The sequence below is a fragment of the Talpa occidentalis genome, unplaced genomic scaffold, assembly GCF_014898055.3.
Source record: "Talpa occidentalis isolate TD23 unplaced genomic scaffold, MPIMG_talOcc4v2.1 talOcc4.4, whole genome shotgun sequence".
In the NCBI taxonomy this organism is placed as follows: Eukaryota; Metazoa; Chordata; class Mammalia; order Eulipotyphla; family Talpidae; genus Talpa; species Talpa occidentalis.
In genome coordinates this window covers 78,314,619-78,340,430 of record NW_023604295.1, presented here as the reverse complement: position 1 = coordinate 78,340,430, position 25,812 = coordinate 78,314,619, and the positions used below count along the sequence as shown (strand labels likewise).

The window sequence follows — 25,812 nt, the reverse complement described above, 5'->3', positions numbered from 1 at the left end:
TTGGTATGGTTTACTTTTTTTCGTCCACACTTTGTTTAAGCTTTAGAATAGAATGTTTGTAATCTACATTGCATCCTTCTTGGAGTTTGGGGATTTTGTTGGACTCTGATTAATGCTAATTGAGGAACTATTGTTATAGGGCAGCCCTGATACAAAACGGGGTGCCTGACTGTGGGTCCTCACCCACGCGCTTAAAAAGACTTATCAATACTCTACTGCAGGCACACACGAAAGGTTAATAAAAGGTTTATTCACAAGGGAAGGGCAAATGAGGAAATGTACAGCTCAGGGAGAAAAGTGGGAGACCTAGTTTTAAATGCGTCCTACCCGATCTGCCGATCTGGCATCCCAAATGGCACTCTGAGAGCTGGCCGCGAGCCAGGAGCCGTGAAACCAGGAGGCGAGTAACAGAGCGAGCGACCCCTAGCCCACGTATTTGGTTTTTATACCCAACCTGGCTGCTTAACTCCACCCTCAGGTCCCGGCCACCTTCCCTTTGGTGGTGACGGGATTTGTCTTTCCCAATGTCTTGATGGCTTTGGTCTGGAGTGGGGGTGGAGTCCACAAAGCCTGTATGGGATTAGCTCAGAACATCCTTGCCCCCTAACACTATTGCTGTTGAGATAAGAATCAGTGTGGCAGTTTCTTATTTTGAGCTCTCTAAATTTTTATGTTCTATGTAAGCCCCATGTTTATTTATTAACTAATATTTTGAAGTGAAGGAGGTGAAATGAGCAGTTATCAGTAGCTGTTAACTTAGGAACTTGAAATATAGGGCATTGCTAGAAATAAAAAATACATATAAACCAGGAAAAATAACTTCATTGCAAACATACTTTTTTTTTGTTTGTGAGAAATGAGTTTTGTATATAAGATAAATTCCTGAACATGAATGTTATTGTTAAAATAATAATTTAATAAAAAGGTATATATACACATACTATATGGGAAAGATATTTTTATAGATACACTTGAATTATGTCTACCTTGTGCTGCAACTTTCTGTACTGAAACTGTTATTTCAGATTATAAAAGAATTTTGGACTTCTGGTACAAACACCAAAATTACTCTGTAGTAATTTTTTATAAATGCTGTCAAATAATATTTGGAACTGAATTTTTTAAAATGTTGTATGTTATCCATAACAGATATTTTGCATAAAATTTCTCATGAACTTTGCTGTAGAGGTAATGAATAATTTGACAGAGGATTAAATGGGTTTCATTGGGGAAATTATTTTTAAAAACGTCAAAAATCTTTTAGAAGTTGCAATAATGTCCAGACAGTGGAGCAGTATACAGAAACAGGAACTATATTTAAAGGAAGGGGAAGGGCCTCCCCTAGTGGCACAGCAGTTGAGCGCTGGGCTGCAAAGGTGCCCGCAGCCTCTGCAGCACCAGTTTAATCACTGGCCGCTGGCGAGGGTCCCACATGGTGCTGCAGACCTCTCCTGTCTTGCCCGCTGTTCCCCTCAGCAGTGTATTTTGTCAGTCTGCCTGTTCTGTTCCCCGCTCTATCTCTGGTGAATTCTCTCACTTCCTGCGCTTCTGACTGTACCCAGTGCTTGTATCGATAAATAAATCTTTTTTTAAAAAAAATAAATAAATAAATAAAAGGAAAGGGAGAAGAAAACATTGAGTTGTTATTTTTCCTTATTCAGCTTGTCCAAATGGGCTTCCTGGGGTTGAACTGTCACCTAGTAAGTGACATTGTCAGTCATGCCAGGGAGATACAAGTGTCACCTGCTGGGTTGCAGCAACAGACAACAGTGAAGAGGCCCAGAGGACTTTTGCCTGCTACCTGGTGGCATCACGCTAGAACTCTTTAAGTCTTCTTCCTTTTTCCACCAATAGATTCAAATGAATAAAAAGTTTAAAAGAATACTTTAAAATGAATGAAATTCTGATTAGTGAACTTAAACCCAAATATGGGTGCTTTGCATACATTATTCTAGCATTGACTTGCAAAAGGATTTACTTTAGAAATATTATCTTTAAATTATGCTTTGGGAAAGAAGCTATGCATTTCTAATACTTGAGGAGTATAAATTCATTTCTATAACATGAGCACTGTTGATCAGCTCAATTAATTTACAAGGGGAAAAAATCAGACCATTTAGTATAGGCATGATAACCAGGTGAGTAATTTATTTTTTCATGTTTTACCCAGCACTTTTGACAGCAGGTTGATAAGGTCACAGTAAGAAGTGCATGAATGCATTAGTGTCCGTAGGTGTGTGTATGTCATGCCAGTGTCCTGAGGTGTAAGCTCATACTCTTCGAATCCTCAGGTTTGTGTGCATGCCACTTTCTATTGAATTGAATTCTCCAGAGACCCACGAAATGTTTGCATGTTTCTAAATAGCTAACTTATTTTTTAATTTTTTTTTATTTTTAAAGATTTATTTATTTTTATACAAGAACTGGGGTACAGGCCAGATGTGCAGGAAGGTGAGAGGATTCACCAGAGACAGAGCGGGGAACAGAACAGGCAGACTGACTGAAATACACAGCTGAGGGGAGCAGCAGGTGAGACAGGAGAGGTCTGCTGCGCCACAGCTGTTGGGGATCAAACCGGAGCTGCAGAGCCTGTGGACAGCTTCACAGCACTGCGCTCAACCACTTGCACCACCGGGGAGGCCCTCTAAATAGCTAACTTCTGCCAATGTTTAAAACATTCAGATTTCATAAGAGCTTACACTTTGGCAAACTATTAAAAGGAGAAATGGCTCTAGTGTTTCTGGGTTATATCATCCTTTGTCAAAAACACTGAATTGTGGAGCATTTGGGAACAACCCTCTGAAGAGCTTAGTTTGCTATTTGTGTAGAAGTGTTTTGTAGAATAATTTTCAGAATGGTCTTATTTTTGCAAAATCAGTACTTTTATGGAGATATCAAAAGCAATATTATTGAATGGTCACACATTTTTAGAATGATGCAAAGAATCCTTTCCCTTCCCAGATCTGAAGGATAAAGTAGATAATATGTAAAATCTTCTAAAATGTGTGGACTAAGAAGATAGATCTATATTAAAAGTGGAAAACTACTTAGCTATAAAAAATAGATAACTCTTGCCATCTACAACAGCATGGATGGAACTGGAGAAAATTATACTAACAGTACAAGTCAGAAAAAGAAAAATGAATGTCAGATGATTTCACTCATATGTAGAATGTACAGACACAAAGCAAAGGAACAGATAAAACTAATCCAAACAAACCCTTGAACTATGATTTTAGAATTGATACTACCAGAGGGGGAATAAAGGGGTGGGGGCAAAGTATGGACTGTAATGGAGGATTATGGGTGTTTTGGTGATGGGTGTGATGTGGTAACATGTATCTGAAAAGGTGTGAAACTGAACTTCTGATAATGTATGGTATTGCAAACCAATGTTAACTCAATTAAAAAAACTAAATGCAGTTATCTCATGCCAATGTTATCTCATCAGTATCTCATTCAACATTTCTTTTTAATTCAGTTTCGTTTTTAAAGGTGCATTTTATAAGGCTTTTTTTTTTTAACCTACAACATGGATTCTTTTTTTTTTTTTTTAAAGATTTATTTATTTCTTTATACAAGCACTGGGTATAGTCAGAAGCGCGGGAGGTTGAGAGAATTCACCAGAGCCAAAGCGGGGAGCAGAGCAGGCAGAAGGACCGAAGTACACTGCTGAGGGGAGCAGCGGGCGGCAGGAGAGGTCTGCGCGCCATGTGGGACCCTCCTCTGGTGGCCGGGGAGCAGCTGAGGATGGAACCTGTGCTGCAGAAGCTGAGGGCAGCTTCGCAGCCCAGCGCTCAACCGCTGCGCCACTGGGGAGACCCTTATAAGGCTTTTTTTAAAGTCACATACATTTTTATTTTTTACCTGTAGTCTCTAGTTAAAACACTGGAAAAAATTGAGACGGTGTCATATACCAAAAAACAGCCATCATCTATTATTATTTAAACTCCCAAATCTTATTTTCCTCAATTGCAGATCCACTCTGTCTCAGTTCAACTCAAAAATATTTAATAAAACTGCAGTCTAACTTATGACATGATGAGATTTAACATGCTCATAACAAATTCATACTTGATGATCATGTTTGGCCTGGCCTTAGCTTCCCCTAACCTCACTGCACCTCCTTCATGGACCAAATTATTAGTCTTTTCTGGAACAAATTCTTTCCCCTTGTCTCCCAGTTAGCAGGCTTTTCTCTCGCTCCCAGCAGTCTTTTTATTTTCTTCCCTCTACTCTTACCTTGTTCTAGAACCTGCAAGTAAAGCCACTGAAACAATATAATCCAGTCATTTGATTTGGTTGCAAAATGAAAATTAAGGTATTATCCTGAATAGTTTACCCTTTTTTGCCACACTAATAATCTTGGAAAAACTTCATTCCCGCAGACTATGCACTTAGCAGGCTCTAGAATGACCCTATTTATTCACCAAACTATGAAAACCACAGTAAAGTTTGTCCCTCCATATTTTATTAAACTCAATTAAGTAATGGGATTTTTTGTCATCAGTCTCAACTTCATCTTCCAAGGAAAACCTCCTACACTTTACAGTTCATAAGATGCCAGCCCTTCATTTCTTTGTGGTGTTGAAGGTAATTTGATTTATGTCTTGCTCTAGTTAAGATGCCCAGGTCTTCAAGCATTTTTGACTCAGAGTTAGAGGCTAAGGTCAAGTTAACAATGGTAATCTGTCTCTCTGTTTGCAAACAATGAATCACCATTTAGATTTTAAAACTATTGTAAGCTTTCACTTGGCAGCTTGGTTCAAAGGTTGTCAGCAAAATGTATGAAAGTAGCCTGTGTCTGGAACCTCTGATCATAGATGTCAAGGATTTTCTAACAAGACCACCAATACAGTCATGAATAATTGGTAAGAAAGAGGAGTGGTTAAAGAAGCATTAGTCCCATGCCCTATTTAGATTGGATTGATTTGATCTAGAGTTAATAATATTAAAAGCTCTTCTAGTCATTCCCAGGGCACAAATGAAAGTGCTTTCAAATTATTAAGAAAGAATATGACTTATTCCGGACAATATGTAAGGAGAGTGATAAAATGAAGTAGTTACTTTGGATCAAGTAAACTGCAGTTAGGTAGGGAAAGAGCTTCGTTGCAATATTTTATTACTAATTGAATTGGAGTTTGTTTTGGAGAGTTGGCAGTTAAAGTAACTGAAGTCGAGATGAACAATTCATAAAAATTTGGGGCCAACTTCCTTCAACCATCTTGTTGTTCTTATTAAGAAAAATCTGGTAAAGTGGTGACTTTAAAATGAAGAAAATTCTTAGTTCTAGTCAACTCTGAGATTTTTCTAGTAAACTCAGTGCATGCTGTATAGTAAGCACTGAGTTAATATTTGTAAAATGAGTGAATGAAACCTTAGTGGATGTTTATGAGTGAATATTTGTTTTTCATTAAAATGCCAGTCTTGGGCCTTCCTCATGGTGTAAGGGGTTAAGTCACAGCACTATGAAGCTATCAGTCAGCCACCACAGTATGAGTTTGATCCCTGGCCAGGGAGCTAACACACATGGCACAGCAGATCTCTCCTGTCTCGCCTGATGCTCCCCTTAGCAGTGAATTTCAGTCAATCTGCCTGTTCTGCTCCCCACTCTGTCTCTGGTGAATCCTCTCACCCCCTCCACTTCTGGCCTGCACCCCAGCTCTTGTATGCATAAATAAATAAATCTTAACAAAATCAGTCTTATTTAACCTATTCCCTGGCCTGGCTAGGGATCAAACTCGTGTTGTAGTGGCTGCAGATAGCTTCATAGTGCTGCGTCTTAACGCTTTGCACCACCAGAGAGGCTCCTGTGTTTCCATTTTTTGATGCTTTATTTCTTATAATAATAAATAGGGAATAACACTCATGATGACAAAAGGACATCCGTTTGTCAGGTCAGGGTTTGAGCTGATTGCTGATGTAGAACTTTTCTAAGTATATTTGGAAAAAAAATAGCATTTGCTGAATTCCACTGTCTTTAAAGTTGAGATGAAAAAAAATTTTCATTAAGGATTAACTTTACATGGACACCCAAAATACCACTGTACGATAATAGTCAAAAGGCAATTGCCTCACTTCTAGTAGCAAATCTGAAAACAAAGAAAATAATAACTTTAAACTATGCTGCTCCTTTATTCTTTAAACCTTAAGGGACCTCTCTGGTGGCGCAGGCGGTTGAGCGCAGCGCTGTGAAGCTGTCCACAGCCTCTGCAGTGCAGGTTCCATCCCCGCCCTCCTTGGAGCAACCCACATGGCAAGCAGACCTCTCCTGTCTCACCCGCTGCTCCCCTCAGCAGTGTATTTTGTCAGTCTGACTGTTCTGTTCCCCACTCTGTCTCTGGTGAATCCTCTCGTCTTCCCGTGCATCTGGCCTGTACCCCGGTTCTTGTGTAAATAAAATAAATCTCAAAAAAAAAAAAAAACCCTAGCTTAATATTCATCTAAGGAAGTATTAACACACTTGAACAGAAGAACAAACACAAAATGTTTTGGTTCACAGTGTCTCTTGTTTTTTTTTTGTTGTTGTTGTTTTTTGTTTTTTTAAGAATTATTTATTTTTATACAAGAACCGGGGTAGAGGCCTGATGTGCAGGAGGGTGAGAGGATTCACCAGAGACAGCGGGAACAGAACAGGCAGACTGAAGATATACACTGCTGAGGGGAGCAGCGGGCGAGACAGGAAAGGTCTGCTTCTCCATGTGGGATTCTCGCTGGCCGGCCAGTATCAAACTGGTGCTGCAGAGGCTGCAGACAGCTTCACAGTGCAGTGCTCAACCACCTGCGCCACCAGGGAGGCCCCTCCCAGGGTCTCTTGTATGCTATGTAAGCACCCCCTTACCTGGTCTGTCCTCTTTGATCATCATGTCGTTCATCCTCCTACAGGAGAACTCTCACATCAAATGGGAGTTGTGACACCCACTAATGCAACAGATTGGGCTCAACTATCTTTTCTGTGTACCACTCCTTGCCTTTAAGTTCTATGGATCTTGAGGAAAGCAGTTATTAGTGACAAAGCATTTCAAACTTAATGCTTAAATGTTTCATAGAGTAACAGAAAAGTATAGGATCTAATTTTCAGTTAGTATGATTTTGAATATAACACAATTGTCTTAGTATTTACTGAAACTGAATTAGAATGTATCAGGTTTCCATCACTTAAGGTGTTTTACTGATTCATTCATAATGAAAATTAAACTAGATGGAGTTATGGAAATAACAAAATACAATATGGCATTCAGAGGAGAGGTGATTTCCCAGAGTAATGCAAGTAAGAATTGATAATTCCTAAGACTCAGTCTAGCTCTTGTCTCTACTTTGCTGATTCTGTGAAATGAGGTGAGGACACAGATCAAGGGTCCTTCTGTAAAAGCTCATAAGCAAACAGGGACCATTCACATACCTCTGTTAGTATAGTAACCCCTGGGAAGAAGTATAATATCATGTTTTAAAAATTGATATTGAGTCATCAATGTCAACTCTAGCTGCACAACTTTGAGCAGTTTCATATTAGTTCCTTTAGTGTCCTCTGTTAAATAAAAATAATAATAGCTGTTCTCTCATGGGGTTATTTTCCTGAGATAATACAAGAAGACGATTTAGAACATGTCTGGCACATAGCAGACATTCTGTTAATGTCAGCTCTTTAATCATGATCCTTTCCTCGGATCTCTAGGATATTTATTTCTTTTATATATATATATATATATATATTATTTTTTTTAAATTTATTCTTACTTTCTTTTATTTATTTATATATACACTTTTTTTTTTCCCCAAACCTCTCTCTACTTCCCCCACTTGGGGTTGTGCATTATAAATATCTACTGAAGATTAGAGTCTCAACACAGTTTTAATTTTATTTGTTTAAATTTTATTTGTTTAATTTTATTTTTTGTGCTAATTATTTTTACTTTTTAGTAGTTTAATAAATTACAAGAGAAGATTGAAAAATAGATATGACCAAATTAAACCTTGTTTCACAATGCATGTATTTCTCCTGTGGGTAGTAATGTAATCCACCAGCATAAATTGAAATGCTAAAGTTACATAATTTTGGTTCATTTTTTTGGCTTTTACCTGGAGCACAGATGAAAAAGAAATGGTTTCGCTGGGTATTTATTGCTAAAATCCACACATCTAGAGGATATGTACCACTAATTTCCACCTGAGGCAGCAGTGACAATCACTGTCCTGCTATGATACAGTGCTGGCAATGAATGTAAAGTGTGCAGGGCAAACAGAAATACCACCGCCTTGAATTCAACACTGAAACACCGAGCATTTTCCTAAGGGATTGTGCTTGGCATGAGCCTATACTCAGCTATGAAGCCTAAAGGCATTTACTAGGTGGAGCTTGATTTCAGGACCTCTCCCAGTTTCATTGTCTCAGACCATTTCTCTATTTTGATGCACATGTTCATACTGCTTCCCCATTGTGAGCGTTCCGTTCGCGTACTCACATACTGTGGCTCTCTCAGGGCCACTACACACTTGTCAGTCCTTTCCTTGTCCAGCTGGTTCTCTGATTGTCAAGGGAGGCTGAAAAGTCCTGTTATCAAAAACATAAGAATAGATTAGTTTAGCTACAGTGGCTTCTGAAATCAGTGTCTTAATATTGTTTAACCCAATTATAACTGGAGTGTTAGTATATTAGGTTATTTTGTAAGCGATCATGTTGCTCAATGGCAAAATGCAACAAATAAACAATGAAAGAAATGTTTAGGAACACAGAGCCATCCTTCTTGTTTCTTACCTAATCTATTATTCAGTAATGTCTATTCCACTTCAGAAACTCTTCCAGTGCACTCTCTCCTTCTATGCACTCCAACTCAGAATTTTATTGTCTCTTGCTAGGATGTCTGCTATGGCCCCTGAAGAGGTTTCCATGCTCCAGTCCAACATGCAATCTCAACAGTCAGATTAAGATGTTTCTGTGACACTGTATGAGCACCAGACAAAGCATTCAGTGTGGTATTAAAACTGCTTCAACAAGACTCTTTGACACCATACTTGTAATCATGAAACAAATATGTCTACCATTTTCATAAAATAATTTACTCTTTTATTCTCTTCCTTCTGAGTGATGAATTTCTACTTATTCTGCTAGGTCCAACTCTAATGTCTCCTCTATGAGGACATCTGAGAGTTTCAACCACTCTTTTCTTTAAGATGCCTTAGTGTTTTTACATGTCTCTATTAGTAGAACTTGCCAGATTATTCTATATTAAGTTTTCACATATTTTTCTAAATCAGACTATAGGATTCTTGAAAATGTTGTATCATCAGTACCAAGCATTGCACCCTGTAATTAAAATTTTTAAATTAATATCTAAACATGGCATAAGGTAAGGCAATATTCTGGTTTTGTATAGGATCATCTTTTCACATAGTTATGTATATTAGGCTGGAGAGTGCTCTTTCCTTCCTTCTTTGTTTTTTTCATCAAATATTTCTTGTTATTTTCATGTTCTAGATTCTATATGAGATATCAGGCACATTGAAAGTAATGAAATGTAGCCTTTGCCCTACAGCCTCTCTCATCTTTAGTGTGAGAGAAAAATAAAAAAAAAAAATTGCAATTTGGGTATCAATGACATAACAGAAAGTTCCTTTTTGTTTATGATTGGACTATGGAATATCCTCTGTTCTCTAAAGTCCAACATTTGTGATGTGTCTTTTTTTTTTTTTTTTTTTAAGATTTATCTATTGGGCCTCCCCAACGGCGCAGCGGTTGAGCGCTGGGTTACGAAGCTGCATGCAGCCTCTGCAGTGCCAGTTCGATTCCCGGCCGCCAGGCGAAGGTCCCACATGGCGCACGACCTCTCCTGCTGCCCGCTGCTCCCCTCAGCAGTGTATTTCTTCATCGGTCTGCCTGTTCTGTTCTCCGCTCTGGCTCTGGTGAATTCTCTCACCCTCCTGCGCTTCTGGCTGTACCCAGTGCATATATAAATAAATACATAAATAAATCTTAAAAAAAATAAGATTTATCTATTTATACATACAAGAACTGGGGTATAAGCCAGAGGTGCAAGGGGCGAGAGGATTCACCAGAGAGAGTGGGGTGCAGAACTGGCAGATTGACTGAAATGGATATGACAGAACTGGTCTGCTGTGTCATGTGGGTTAGCTCCCTGGCTGGGTGGGGATGGAACTCATGCTGCAGTGGCTGGTGATAGATTGATAGTGCTGTCTTTAACCTCTGAGTCCCAGGGAGGGCCTTGTAATGTGTCTTGCGTACAAATGATCACTTTGATATTGTGCCCTGACACATTAACATGCAAAAGCCATTGGCCAAAATCCTCAAAGAGACTCAATGGCTCCTGGAGAATGGTATCCAATTTAGAGAACAAAAATGACATTGACCTGAGGGTTAGAATTCTTAGGTTATAGTTTTAGCTCTGCTAGTAATTAGCTATGGCCTTGGGCAAATAATTCAGTTGTTGTAGATCTTTATCTGAAAATCAAGGGTTTTGGTCTAGACTCTAGATCTATAGTTCTCAACCAGAAATTCAACATAGGAATATATATATATATATATATATATATATATATATATATATATATATATATTTCTCATCAAAGGTTTATTTCACTCCTTTGAAACAGACCTCCAAGGATAAGGCCAGGCCATGTGTATTTAGCAAAAACAAAGCAAAACAAACAGAAAAGTGACTCTGCGAGATTTTGACCTGAGTTATATCTGTTCCTGATTTTATCTTGATATCTGAGGTCCTTGGGCCTCTGTCTGGCAGGACCTCACCCTGATCGAGACATGGAGACTCTAGACCAACTCCAGTCTTTCTCCTTTAAAAGGCTGTGAGAACAAGGAACATTGTTTCAAGAAACAATCAGATCAGTAGCTGACATCATAGGTCTTCCTGAAAGAGAGGAAAGAGATGCAGAACAGAGATAAGACCAAAAAATCCCTAAATGCTTGTGGGACACTGGTAATCAGAGCTGGCACCAAGGCTCTCCGCACTTCTTGAACCTTAAGGTGGACCCAGTCATTCATTCTGATGCCCTGACTTCCATATATTTATTCTCTGACTGAGGCACAAAGATCTGGGTGAGCTAATGCATCAACCCATGAAAAATGAACAATTAAAACAATGAAGTTGTCAGTTCTTTTACCAGATTGCAAATAAATAACCTGCCTGTCAGGCTAGCTGCTCTGCTGGACCATTACTTTAATACAAAGACATTTTGAGGAATGGGTGGATGACAGCTGATCTATCACCAGGCCTTTGATAAAGACCTAAGCAAAATATGCTGTCATAAAACACTGAAGGTCAATCCCAATTTGTGAGAAACAAAGTAGTAGATGAAATTTGAATACACCTCTCTGCCCATCATGAATGTCATAGGCTTATGTTTATTTAGCAAGTCAGGGACACTGTGCTGGCATAGATGGCCTGTCACAGTGAGGATACTGTGATCTTGGGACTGCACAATGTATTTCCTTATTAGACTGGACAGAGAGAAATAACTCTCTGTCATGTTAAATGCTAAGATAGTCATGGATTTCTGAACAAAAAGTCTGTTTGTCCTATTTTCTTATATGCACGGGTTGAAATCTATATGCCATCTCATGAAATGTTTACCAACCAAGATATTGTTTCATGGAAAATAATTATATAAAGCAGAAAAAGATAATTAAATAAAAGTAAATTTATTAAATTCTCTAGTTGGTATATCAGTTTTGGTGAGAAAAATAATGATATGAATCACTTTTTAGAAGTCAGCTTGAAGATGCTCATTCTTATTTCTTAGAAGAATTAAGTACTATTGAATAATTTATAGTATGACTGGATAAGGGGCAGTGGTTATGAGATTGTCAGAAATAACCAACTCTTCTCTCTACCTTTGTCTCAACTTGATTCTTAGTAAATCTGACTTAACAACTGAAAATTTCAATCAGATTCCTGGGAAAAAAGATCAAAAATAAAATACACCCCCTTCAAAAATGTTTAGGGTATATAGGTTATATCTACATAGTCTAAGTTATGTAAAACCTTCCTTAATCAAAAATAGTCATTGTCTCTTCATTCTTTTTTTTAAGATTTATTTATTTATGCATACAAAAACTGGGGTACAGGCCAGAGGTGTGGGGGGTGAGAGGATTCACCAGAGACAGAATGAGGAACAGAACAGGCAGGCTGAGTGAAATGCACTGCTGAGGGGAGCAATGGGGGTGTCAGGAGAGGTCTGCTGTGCCATGTGGATATCTCCCTGGCTGGGGATCGAACTCGTGCTGCAGTGGCTGCGGATAGCTTCATAGATTGTGCCTTAACCACTTGCGCCACCAGGGAGGCCCTGCTGTTTCTTCATTCTTATATTTAAGTTCATTTACTGATTAATTACAAGAGTAAAATGTGTTTTTAAAATGGAGAAATGCTTAAATCTACACAAAAGTCACCCAAAGAGGCTTTTTGGGTCATTTGATTGTCCAGAATGATTTCAACTAGGAATCACATTAGCTTCATTACTTTAAACTTGCCCACCAGTTCTCGTGGTCTGAATAGCTAATAAGTAAACAAAATGAACAAGAAATTATCAATATAAAGCTTTCTATGCTGATTTTCCTTCCTAATAAATTAAACCAAAGTTTCGTCTGTAGGCAGTTTTAAAATGTCGTGTATGTTACATTATATCACTGTCTCCCTGATTTCCTAAGAAACCCTGAGAGATTAAGGAATAGCTCAGAACTCATCTTGCATATCCATGGTTTTGCCACTTAACGACGTCATTTGAACAAGAGGCTTTTGTTTCATTTCTGCTTATCTTATTATGTGCTTAATGATGCTTACTTAAATGAGACTGTAACATAAAATTGTGCACTATTCTAAAGACAATGGAGGGAGCTCCAAAAGTTGTTTTGTTTCTCAAACATGAAAATAATATTACTATAAAGACCACTAAGAAGAGCAAATTGTTCATTGAATATGCAGAAGTAACACATGTCTTGAAACCTCTACTGTAATTTCTCTGAAAAATGAAGAATTTCTTAACATTTTAGTGCTCTTCCTGAGTCTTCAGGTATCCCTAAGCTGCTTCCCAGTGAGATGTTGTATTAAAATCTGTTCTTCGGATCCATTAGCTAAATAAACATCTATATGTAAATGGGTGACAGGTTTTCCATATGATTTTTTATATCATATAGTTTTAAAAATATAACGTTTATATTGATTTCAATAAATAGTTTTTCACCAAGATATAATTAAGAATATAATGCTAGGGCCTCCCCGGTGGCGCAGCGGTTGAGCGCTGGGTTGCGAAGCTGCCCGCAGCCTCTGCAGCACCGGTTTGATGGTTTGATCCCCGGCTGCTCCCCGGCCACCGGAGGAGGGTCCCACATGGTGCGCAGACCTCTCCAGCCGCCCGCTGCTCCCCTCAGCAGTGTACTTCAGTTCTTCTGCCTGCTCTGCTCCCCCCTCTGGCTCTGGTGAATTCTCTCACCCTCCCGCACTTCTGACTGTACCCAGTGCTCGTATAAATAATAAATAAATCTTAAAAAAAAAAAATTAAAGAAAAAGAATATAATGCTATTGATAACTTGGTCTGCGAGGGATAAATCAGAAGCTGCATGCAACATTTGGGAATGTAGAAATTAGAGTCTGGATAATGGACCCTCAAAGATGTCCATGTCCTAATTCCTAGAATCTATGAATATATACCTTACATGGAAAAAGGAACATTGCAAAAGTAGTTAAGGATTTTGGTATGGGGACATTTTCCTGGATTACTTGTTTGTGCTTAATATAATCACAAGTGTTCTTATACAAAGGAGCTAGATCAGAAAAGAGAGAAAATTAGCTGCTAGCTTTGAAAATACAGGAAAGGCCACAAGTCCAGGAATGCAAGTGACTCACTGACATTGGAAGAAGAGATGAAAGAGATCCTCCCCTCAAATCCTCAGAAGGGACAGTCTTGCCAATACCTTGATTTTAGACATGTTATTTCCAGAAGTGTGAGATAATAACTTTGTATTGTTTAAATTTGTGTTAATTTTTAATAGCAACCATAATACAGAAACATTTGTAATATAAGTTTGACCATGGTCTTACATACTGACATACATACCATTGCCAATATTCCATTAAGAATCATATCAGTACTTCATTTGTGCCTGGGTCTTTTTCTCTGAAAGTTTTTCTCCTCCATACTCTTGTTTCCTCTCCTTTCCCTCTCCACTGTATATACCCTCTCTAGTGTTTCCATTAGCAGTAAATAGTGATGACTTCAAAGGGATTATCAGCAGTAAACCTAACCTGTTCCAAATCTATCAGGCCAAATCAAGACCAATGCTGTTAACTCTCCTTTATAGCACCCAGAATGATTGCACCATTTTAAAATTAGATATTTATATGAATGATTATTTTGTTTTGTTTTTCTCCCTACTACTGCTTGATGGGTACAAGAATCATGTTCATATTTGTTCACTGTTGTGAATCTGACACATCATACATATCAAGGAATTATTTTTCTAAATGAGAACATTATGGAATTTGAAAGTTTTGTAACATAGGTTGACATCATGCCCGCAATACAGTCATCTGTCATTATATTAATACTGTAATATTTATATTACTGTAATGTTTCCCAAGATTTACTTTTCAATAGAATTCAGAATGCTTTTCCTTCAATTTTCATTTTCTTACTTTGCAATATAAATTGCAGATTCATTCAACTATATTTAAAAGTCCATGTGAGAACCACTTTAAGAGCTGCAAGGAGTCAACATTTTGGGGGTCTACTACTTGTATCTTTTGCAACTTGATCACTCTGAAATTCAAGCACCAAAACAAAAGATGTACCTTCTTCTTGGGTGCAGAGATTATTAGCGCTTGTGATTGACTTTACAAAGCCATAAAACATTGATTTATTAATAAGAATATAGATAAATTTTATTTATATGTGTATCGGAAATTTCATATCATGTGATTTCAGTGTTTTTTGCTTAATATGCTTTTTTCATGATACCAGGTACATGAAAAGACAGTCCTTAAGTATTAGATGTTTTTCCCCAGAATCTTTTTGAATGCTTCTGTGGCATTTCCCAGATACAGTTCCTTTGTTAAATAGTTAATTCTTGTTTTAAATATAAAGGTTTCAATTATTAAAAAAGTTTTTATTTATTTTTCATAGAAGAACTGGGGTGTAGACCAGAGGTACAGGGTGTGATGGGGGTGAGAGGATTCACCAGAGACAAAATGGGGAGCAGGACAGGTAGATGTACTGAAATACACTGCTGAGGGGAACAGCAGGCAAGTGAGGAGAGGCCTGATGCGCCATATGTGGGTTAGCTCCCTGGCTGGTGTCAAACTTAGGCAAACTAGAGAAGTGATAGGACTGAGATTAATCCTTAGGTCACCAGGGAGGCCCAATATAAAGGTTTCAAAAGAAACAAAAATAGAAATTCTCTCTGTTTCTTTGTCTGCTAGATCACCCCTCATAACTATGTATGAGATATATTTTATCAGTCACATTATATGGAAAGGGAAATTGAGGGCCTTAGAGTTTAAATAACTTGTTTGAGGTCAGAGATAAGGTCAATGGGCCTACCTTACCCAAAGTTCACATAATAATTATAAAAACTGCATGGTACTGGAAGAAGAACAGACACACAGACCAATGGAATAGAATAGAAAATCCAGAAATAAACCCACAGATTTATGGTCAACTAATCTTTGACAAAGGAGCAAAGAATATGCATTGGAGCAAAGAAAGTTTGTTCAATAAATGGTGCTGGGAAAACTGGGTCGCTACATGCAAAAGAATGAAGCTTGACCACTACCTCACACCATATACAAAAACCAACTCAAAATGGATTAAAGAGCTAGACATAAGACCTGAAACCATAAAATTCATAGAAAGAAATATAGGCGAAACACTACGTGATATGCACATCAAAGACATTTATACAGACACATCACCCAAAGCAGTGATAGTGAAGGCAAAGATCAACAGCTGGGACTACATCAAATTAAAGAGCTTCTGCACAGCAAAAGAGACAATAACAAAAACAAAGAGAAACCCCACCGACTGGGAGAACATTTTTGCACACTACACTAATGATAAAAGACTGATCACAAAAATTTGCAAAGAGCTGATGAGACTCAACAACAAATAAAATAATCCTGTCAAAAAATGAGCAGAAGAGCTAAAAAGAAATTTCTCTGAAGAGGACATGCAAATGGCCAACAAGCATATGAAAAAATGTTCAACATCACTTGAAATGCAAATCAAAACTACCATGAAATACCATCTTACACCACTGAGAATGGCACATATTAAAAAAACTAGCAACAACAAATGTTGGCGAGGGTGTGGAGAAAAAGGAACCTTCTTGCCCTGCTGGTGGGAGTGCAAACTGGTCCAACCACTATGGAGAGCTGTGTGGAGATTTCTGGACCTACTAAACATAGAGCTTCCATATGATCCAGCAATTCCACTCCTAGGTATTTACCCAGAGGACATCAATTCCAAAGAGCACCTGCACCCCTATGTTTATAGCAGCATTGTTTACAATAGCTAAGCTTTAGAAACAACCCAAATGCCCAAAAATAGATGACTGGATCAAGAAGATGTGATGCATATACACCATGGAATATTACTCAGCATTCAAAAAAGATAAATACATGCAATTTGCAGCAACATGGATGGCACTGAAAGGGATCATGCTCAGCGAAATAAGCCAGAAAGAAAAAGAAAAATACCGGATGGTCTCACTCATAGCAGGAATCTAGAAAACTTAAATAAGGCACCAGGAAAATGAATAACTATAAGAAAGTGAAAATCCAAATCAACAAACAACTATGAACCAGAGATACTCTATGGGGGGTGGGGGGTGAGGGTTGGGGAGGGGAGGGATTGGGGTCAAAATAAGGGGGTTGCAATTGTATGGGGAATATAAAAATAAAATTTATAAAAAAAATAAAAGAAGAAAACACTGAAAAAATATATATACTCTGTAATAGACAGCCCTCCCTGGATGCTTGCACAATGTTCATGAAGGGGCCCTCTCAAAGCAAACCAGTCTGAATATATCTTTCCTCCAAGTTCCATGCAGTGGGCATTATACTTCATGATCAAAAACTAGTTAAATGGATTGGGATACTGGAACTTATGACGCAAAGTTTATTGCATTTAGCACAGGCACTTTTACCTTTGAGTAGTATTAATCTGTACAGAGCCCAAGGATTTGTGGTCATATTTGCTGTGAGAAAACCAGGATTTATGTTTATACAACCTCATGGCAAAAACAGGCCTTCCTAGTGATAAGAAAAATTTCTGATAACTTCAGTTCTTGGTTTCTGAAATTATTAGCAGCCTCCAATGAAACATATTTTGATATGTTCTGATATTTTTATGTCTTTCATGTTAGAAATCTGCCATTAGGTGGCTTTTTCATCACATTACAGTGCAATGCAGAAGATATCCTCCTGTGTTTACTGACAGTGCGGTTAAGACGAGGGAGACTATCCCACACATCCACTCCCAACCCCTTTTGAATTTCCATGTTCAATTCCTCTTGCTTAACCACTTCTTAGGAATAAAATGTTTAAGCAGCAAAGTTAGATGTGCTTTTTGACATACATGTCCCATTCAGGATAAATGCTTCATTAATACATATTTAAAGAGCCAGTGATGCATAGATAAAAGAAGTAGGACCAACAGTAGACTACATGTGATCATATAAATAGATACAGAGAAGACATTTGGTAAGACTCAGTACCCACTTATGATTAAAAAAAAAATCGTAGTAAAATAAGGTTGGAAAGAACAAATCTCAACATAAAAAAATTCAACTAAAGCTTACTTTGGCAGCGCATATACTAACATTGGAATGATACAGAGAAGATTAGCATGCCCCTGCATGAGAATGACACACAAAAAAGGCCATGATGCCAACACCACAACCAGCATTACTCAATGGAGAGAAACAAAGCTTTTTCTCTAAGATCATGTACATAAGGATGTCTACTCTCACCACTACAACTCAACATATTAGTGGAAGTCCTAGCAAGAACAATTTGGCAAAAGAAAGATGTAAAAGTAATCTAAATTGGAAAAAAGTGAAACTATTAGTGTTTATATATGACATGATTATATATCTTTCTCTATATGTATTATATATATTAAATATATACACATATACATATATACACACACATATGGAAGCCCTAAAGACCCCACTAAAATACTATTAGAAACAACAAAATCAATACAGTTAAATAGATGCTTACAAAATCAACGTACAAAAGTGTGTTGCATTCTATATGCAAATAATAAACTAGAGGAGAAAGTCTAGAATGCAATCACAGGACTCTCTGGTGGCCTAGGGGTTAAGTCTCAGTGCTATCACCACTGTGGCCTGAATTTGATCTTCAGTAAAGGAGCTAACCCACGTATGGTGCAGCAGATCTCTCCAGTCTCTCTCTCTACTCCCCTCAGCATTGTGTTTCAGTAAAGCTGCCTGTTTTTCTCCTCCTCTATCTCTGGTGAAGCCTCTCACCCCCACCTCCCACCTCTAGCCTACACCCCAATTCTTCTATGCAAAATTTAAAAAAAAAATCACATTTACATTAGCATCAAAAGTATTAAATACCTAGCAAAAAAAAATAGCAAAGGAGGTGAAGGACCAATTCAACAAAAACTATAAGCCATTGCTAAAAGAAAGAGAAGACACAAGGAAATGGAAAGATAACCCCTGCTCATGAATTGGACAAGTCAATATGGTTGAAATGTCCATCTTATTCAAAATAATTTACAGCGATCCCTAACTAAATTCCAATGGACGTCTTCAAAAAATTGAACAAACATTAATTAATTTTATATGGAACCACAAAAGACTCTAAATAACTGAAGTGATTTTGACAAAATATATGGGAATGAAGGTATCACACTTCCAGTCCTCTGTATTAAAAAGCCATAGTAATAATTAAAACAGTATGATATTGAAATGCAAGGAGACATGGAGACCGACGGAATAGAACTGAGAGCCCAGAAATAAACTCATATTTATATGAACATTAACCTATTCCAAGAATACCCAGTGGAGAAAAGAAAATCTCTTAAACAAAAGATGTTGGGAAAACTGGGCAATCATATGCAGAAAAATGAGACTAGACCACATTTTTACACAATACACAAAATCAACTGAAAATGGGTGGATAAGTTGACTATAAGACCAAAATCCATTAATTACATAAAAGAAACATAGGCCAAACACTCCACAACTTTGGTTTCTGGGATATCTTTGAAGACTTAACTCTAATGGCAAGGGGAAAAAAGCAAAAATAAACAACTGGACCTGCATCAAATTAAAAAGCTTTACAGCAAAAGAAATTACCATTAAAATAAAAAAATACTGTATTTCATGGGAAAGAAAAATGTGCATAAAATATCCAATAAGGGACTAAAATCCAAAATTCTCCAAGAATTCATACTGTGCACTAAATAGAAAGCCAAGAATCCAATCAAAAGAGGGCAGAGGAATAGACATCCCCCCAAAAAAGAAATACAAATGACCTACAGGCATATGAAAAGAAAAAATTTGTTCAACATCATTTATCATCAGGGAACTGCAGATCAAAACCACAATGAGTACAACCTCATTCCAGTGAGAATGGTGTGTGTGTGTGTGTGTGTGTGTAACAGAAATATCAAATGTTGGTTAGGATGTAGAGAAATAAGAACCTTCATACACTGTTGGGAATGCAGCCTGATCCAGACTATGGAAAAGAGTATGGAGTTTTCTCCAAAAAGGGGCCTCCCCGGTGGCGCAGTGGTTGAGCGCTGGGTTGCGAAGCTGCCCGCGGCCTCTGTGGCGCCGGTTCGATCCCCGGCTGCTCCTGGCCACCGGAGGAGGGTCCCACATGGTGTGCAGACCTCTCCTGCCACCCGCTGCTCTCCTCAGCAGTGTACTTCGGTCCTTCTGCCTGCTCTGCTCCCCGCTCTGGCTCTGGTGAATTCTCTCACCCTCCCGCGCTTCTGACTGTACCCAGTGCATGTATAAACAAAACAAACAAACAAATAAATAAATCATAAATAAATAAAAATACATGCCTCTTTAAAAAAACATATATATATATATATATATATATATATCATGATCCAGTAATTCCTCTCCTTTGCATTTATCCTAAAGATGCAAAAACACTAATTCAGAAGGATGTATGCACTCCTGTATTCATTGCAGCTCTATATATAATAGGCAAGTTTTGAAATCAACCTAAGTGCCCAATGACAGATGAGCAGATGAGTGGATTAAGAAGATATGACACATATACATGTTGTGACACTATTCAGCTATTAAATAGGATGACCATTTGTGACAATTTGGTTGGAATTAGAGAGGATTATGCTAAGTAAAATAAGTCAAAAGGAGAAAGACAAATACCCAATGACTTCACTCATATGTGGAATATAGAGAAACAAACAAAGGAACTGACAGAACTAATCAAAGGAAAGTTTAAAATGACTGCAGAATTGGGGGCCTCCCTGATAGTGCAAGGGGTTGGGACAAACCTATGAAGCAATCTGCAGACTCTGCAGCATGAGTTCGATCCCTTAGCTGGCCAGGGAGCCACCCACATGGTGCAGCAGACCTCTCCTGGCTTGCCCACTGCTCCCCTCAGCAGTGTATTTCAGTCAGTCTGCCTGTTCTGCTCCCTGCTCTGTCTCTGGTGAATCCTCTCACCCCCCTCACCTCGGGCCTGTACCCCAGATCTTGTATGCATGAATAAATAAATCTTAAAAAAAAAGAAAAAGAAATGACTACAGAATTGAGGCTAATATAAGTTTAGAAAGAAGGGTGGGAACAAAATAAGGTAAGGCCCAATGGTATATGATAAAGGGATGTGGGTGCTCTGGGTGTGGGGATTCACATCGGCGGAGGTGTGAACCAGTTCCCCTGAATAGAATACAGTGATACAAACCAATGATACCTTAAATTAATTAATTACAAAAACAGTCGATTACATAAATAGCTGATCAGATGTTAAGTTAAATTCTACTCACTTATTTGTAAATATACCAGCAAATTGAGGTAAAAAATATTTATTTTGTTTAGTCACTTTGTGTTTCATTCATCTTAGTTTTTAACACTTAGCAAGCAGCCAGTGGCCCAGAAGGTTAGAGTTTCTACTAACGCTATTATTTTACCTGATGAAAACAGAGAGGAAATCATCTTAAGAATAGTGAATGTGAAAAAAAAAAAAAAAAAAAAAACAAGTGACACCCGGCCACACAGCCACAGCTAACAGAAAAACATGGAAAGGGTGAATAAGGCATAACTTTCCCAATGTGTGTGTATTTTTTTTTCAATCAGGTATATTCATTCATGATGCCAAGCCCCTAGGTGATAAAGAAAAGGTTGATTCAGAAATTATTATTCAATTTTAGGGTTCTGGGATATAGAACAACCAAATAGACTTTTTTATAACTGAACTTGAGTTATTAGAAAAAAACATGAAACTCATAATGTCTACTTGAATCTGTTTTGTAAGCTGAAAAATGCTCCAAACGACTTTATTTTCTTAACAAAATGACACAGTATTACTTAGAAGTTGGAGAAAAAGCTTTCACTGCTTGGTCTGTAAAAAGAAAACAGCACAACCCAGCAGAGAAGCTGACAAGTGACACAAATACAGTACATGCTAATGTGCAGGGAGGAACAACCTTGAGAATTTAAACCGGCTGCACCAGAAAAAATATCTTTATCCAGATATGTGGTCCCTCATGAATTATACTATTATTTTAGTTGATTTTACCTGACATCACCCTATGATTTTCTTCAGTGACAAGAAAATTGCAGCCAGCCCTTGACAGTCGGTCACAAATTGACTGAACAAAACAAAATCAAACAGTGAAGTAATCCCCAAGTAAATTTAATGAAACCTAAATCCCAAAGGGCAGCACACTTCTGTAGGCAATGGTCTTATTTAATAAATTTTTCTCCGCTCTCACTTTTAGAGCTATATTTACACAGACAAATTTAATTCATTGGGTTTACATTTCCTCTTCCCCTTAGTTTGTCCACCAGGCACATACGGGAAGGATTGTAAACAGGTATGTCAGTGTTCAGCAGAGAATGCGGACTGTCACCCAGTCACTGGGAGATGTACCTGCCTGCCCGGCTACCATGGAAACCGCTGCCATCTCCGTAAGTGCGTTCTGTGCTTTCGTTGTAATTTACTGAGGAGACACCAATAGGTTGGGTCATCGCTTAGAATGCTAAAGGGCAAATGTTAATTAAAGCTTCTAATTCGTAGAAAATCCTCTGGGAATTTTTATTGAAATGGTTGAAAATATATACTTTCTTGTGCAACTCATTCTCCTATGTTTGCTTTTCCTATTCACAATGTGGCCAATGCACACACAATAATAAAGAGGAAAATATAAATTACATTCAATCCATATACAGCAAATGGCCACATGTTTAAAGCGATTCATAAAGTTCCAGGATGGCTCAGAAACAGTCAATTTAAACAAATTATCATGAAACAATGACTTTCTGAAAGGACAAACTGCCAGTGACCCCATGATGTGTAATAAAACAGAGTAGTTCCTACACCAAATGCCTTAAACTGGTTTGTTTTAACATTGGTCAACATTGAAACTGGTTTTAGGAGAACACATGATAAAATGTCCCAAGGAACATGTTAAAATGTTCAGTCAGCTACTTATTTTTTAAGCCTGTAATTATTTCTAACGTACTTTTCATAGATTTAAGAATAAAATGATTTGGCTTGAGTTTCATCTTTCCCCTCAACTTGGCCATTGCTGCACTTTCTTCTCCCTCGCTGCTCCTATAGCAGATTCCTTCTACTTTCCTCATTCTGCCCATACGTGTATGATTTTTTTTTACTTTCCCCTAAAACACCACCTATAAACAAACTCATCGGTAACCTATTGGTTTTTATTTTCTATAAGCCATGGAATGTGCATTTTGAATATTGATTTTCATAATTGGCTAATTACAAAAATTGCCAGCTAAAAACACAATTAATCATGTATAAAAATGGTTTCAGTTAGCGTTTAGTGTGAAACCCATACCTTTGCAGTTATTTAATCTTCATAAAATGAAGTACTAAAATACAAAATTAGTAAAACTTCAGTTATAATTTGGTTATGACATGTTTCAAGCATCCTTGTACCAGAAGAAGGAAATTATGTCCTCATATTTGATTTTTTCACACCTTTCAGGATGGATTCTTTCCCAATATCAAGGGTATTTTTATCTTAATAAAATAGTATCAAGTTCCATGTAGCTGGTAGTGCTTCTTTTCCAGAAGGCAAACTATCTTGAGTTGAAGGAGAACAACTTCCCCTTGTAAAGAGCTAGTCTGAGTCAGGGAGCTGCTCCCTGATGATCCAGATTGACCTAATTCCAGGCAACACGTGGTTGGATGTTGCTGCAAAGGTCCTTTGGCAACATACACTGTAATTACAGGACTACATAAAAGGACTCAAGAAAATATTCATAAAAGGTGTAGCTGGCTCAAAAGCAATAGTTTCAGCAGCCAAAAACAACTGGGCTTTCATGTTCTCAAGTTCAGGGTTGAGACTCAAAATTTTCCCCTCAGAGGTGAGAGGAAGGAAACTTGCAGTAGGATCTCACAACTTGTTTATAATTTATACTGGGAAGGTCAGTCTCAGCATGTGGACAGCATGTGGGAAAAAATAAACTGCCCAGTAGATGTAAACTCATCACGTTATGTATTTTATGACCAAGGAGTTATTGTAAGGTAACTGGGACTATTTTATTTCCCCAAATGCTATTTATAATAACTCTCTGAGAGAATTTAAGGCATTGGAGTCATAAAACCATGGGCAAGTTTGTTGACAGAATTTATAAGAACACACCCATTCTTGGTATGGAATTCTCTGCAAAACATGGCCCAGGAAATAGCTCACTCCTGCTGGATGCACTACATTGAGACACTGGTTAGAACCTTGGCTTTCATGCTCATGGGCATAGCAACAAAAATTCAGATGGACTAAACCTTAATATTTCTTTTTAAGGAATAAAAGAAAACTATCTAACAATGACTAGTATATGTATGAGTAATTTGCTCAAGTACTAGGAAAACAGACCCTGTGAAAAATTCATTCATTCTTGTCATTTGTTTCAAACCTTAAGTGTTTGAGATAAAGTCACCACCTTTCTTGTTCTACATTTCTAGTGAAACTACTAACTGTCATTCACTTCTTCACTGTATACAGTAGTCTTTAATATTTATGTTTTTATTTAACTTTTTTAAACACCCTTGTTATTTTCACAACAAAGGATTTCTCCCCTCAGGTGCAGTCACGATAGTTTTCCCACAAAGTCAGTGCCCACAAGGATTTACTACTGAAACAAACCAAACCTCTAACTTCATATCCAAGTTTGTTCCTAGTCGAGCTCCCTCAAGGAGGGGGGATGATGTGAAGAGAGTATGAAAAAGTCACTTTCTAACAGAAAATAACTGGAAGCCCATTTGCAAAGCAACAAAATATCCCAGGGGAAATGATTGTAAAGGATGTGGCAAAACCCAAGTAATTATTCAAAGGGAACTTTAGGAAATGAAGGTGGGGAGACCAAATATCATGCTAACAAGTGAAATTAAGACATTATGTCCTGAGTATATGTTTCTCTGTCAAATTTAGTGAACATTTCTGCAAGGCATGTGTACATACTTCCAGACATCAACATTTTATGGAGCCACAGAATTATATGAGGAAGCAGAATTGTCAGCAAAATAACTGATTCTTGAAGGGAAAAAGTAATGGACGCTTCTGTAAACACATACAAACTCTCGATATAAATTTAATGAGTTGTGGAATTAAGAGGTTAGCTTATATAACGTCTTTCAACAGACGGCATACTCATTAAATAGTTCTGTCTTAGTTCTACTTTCTCCTGGCTAAACATCCCCAATCTTTTAATTGTTGCACAGATAATATAATACAGTCTTCAGCTCACTTTTTGTCCTCGTTGGTCTTCCTTTATCTCTTACACAGGTGTCATATGGTGAGCAACACATCCATAGTTTAAAACTAGGAAATTGAAAAACTAACTGAAATGAAAACTCTTCCTCTCTCTTGAGGCCATTTTGAATTCATTATTAGATTATTCGTGAACAATCAAGTTATAACATTTTAACATTATTCAAAATAAATAATTTTGTGTAAAAATGGCTAAAAACAGTATTAGGCTGAACTGAAAGTCTTATTTGGTGAAGTGCTCAAATTCTGAGTATTCTATAAAAGTGGGTAGATTTCCAAAGAAGCCCAAAGTTCACTTGCTTGTATCTTATTAGAGAAAAGCAGCAGGAACCTTCTATACACATCTCTATCTCAAGCATTTATCTATATCATCTGTAGCCTCAGGTAAGTTCATGACTGGAATCCATAACCTGAAGGTGATCGAAAACACCAAAGAATAAATGGAATGTTCACATGACCACCTATTCATAGGCATGGATTTAAACAGTGATTAAAGTTACAGTACAACATATAACTATTTTCTCCTTTGGCAGGATGCCCAAAAGGCACTTATGGTCCATATTGTCAAAAGACCTGTAGGTGTTTGAATGGTGGCAGCTGTAACATGGCAGTTGGCACCTGTGACTGCCCTCCTGGCTTCATCGGGGCTGACTGCAGTCAAAGTAAGTCACTGTACCTATTTTGAAGTGTATGCTAAATTGGAGATTTTAAGAAATGCACTTAAAAACTATGTATTATTGCAGTTGTTATACCTGAAAAATTTATTGCAGTAACAGCAAACACAAGCTGATCCAAATTGTAGGACTTACATCAGGA

General features: G+C 37.6%; 1 protein-coding gene and 1 non-coding gene across 2 annotated transcripts in view; both read left to right on the top strand.

The window, feature by feature from the left end:
* Positions 1-25,812, top strand: part of LOC119257643 (EGF-like and EMI domain-containing protein 1) — an 879,693-nt gene that overhangs the window by 821,316 nt on the left and 32,565 nt on the right. Inside the window, exons 19-20 of the mRNA XM_037525743.2 lie at positions 22,037-22,168; positions 25,530-25,658. Coding sequence (XP_037381640.2) covers positions 22,037-22,168; positions 25,530-25,658 — 261 coding nt within the window. The remainder of the gene's footprint in view (positions 1-22,036; positions 22,169-25,529; positions 25,659-25,812) is intronic.
* Positions 17,816-17,920, top strand: LOC119258324 (U6 spliceosomal RNA). The gene has a single exon (XR_005128194.1). It is a non-coding gene; the product is annotated as a U6 spliceosomal RNA (small nuclear RNA).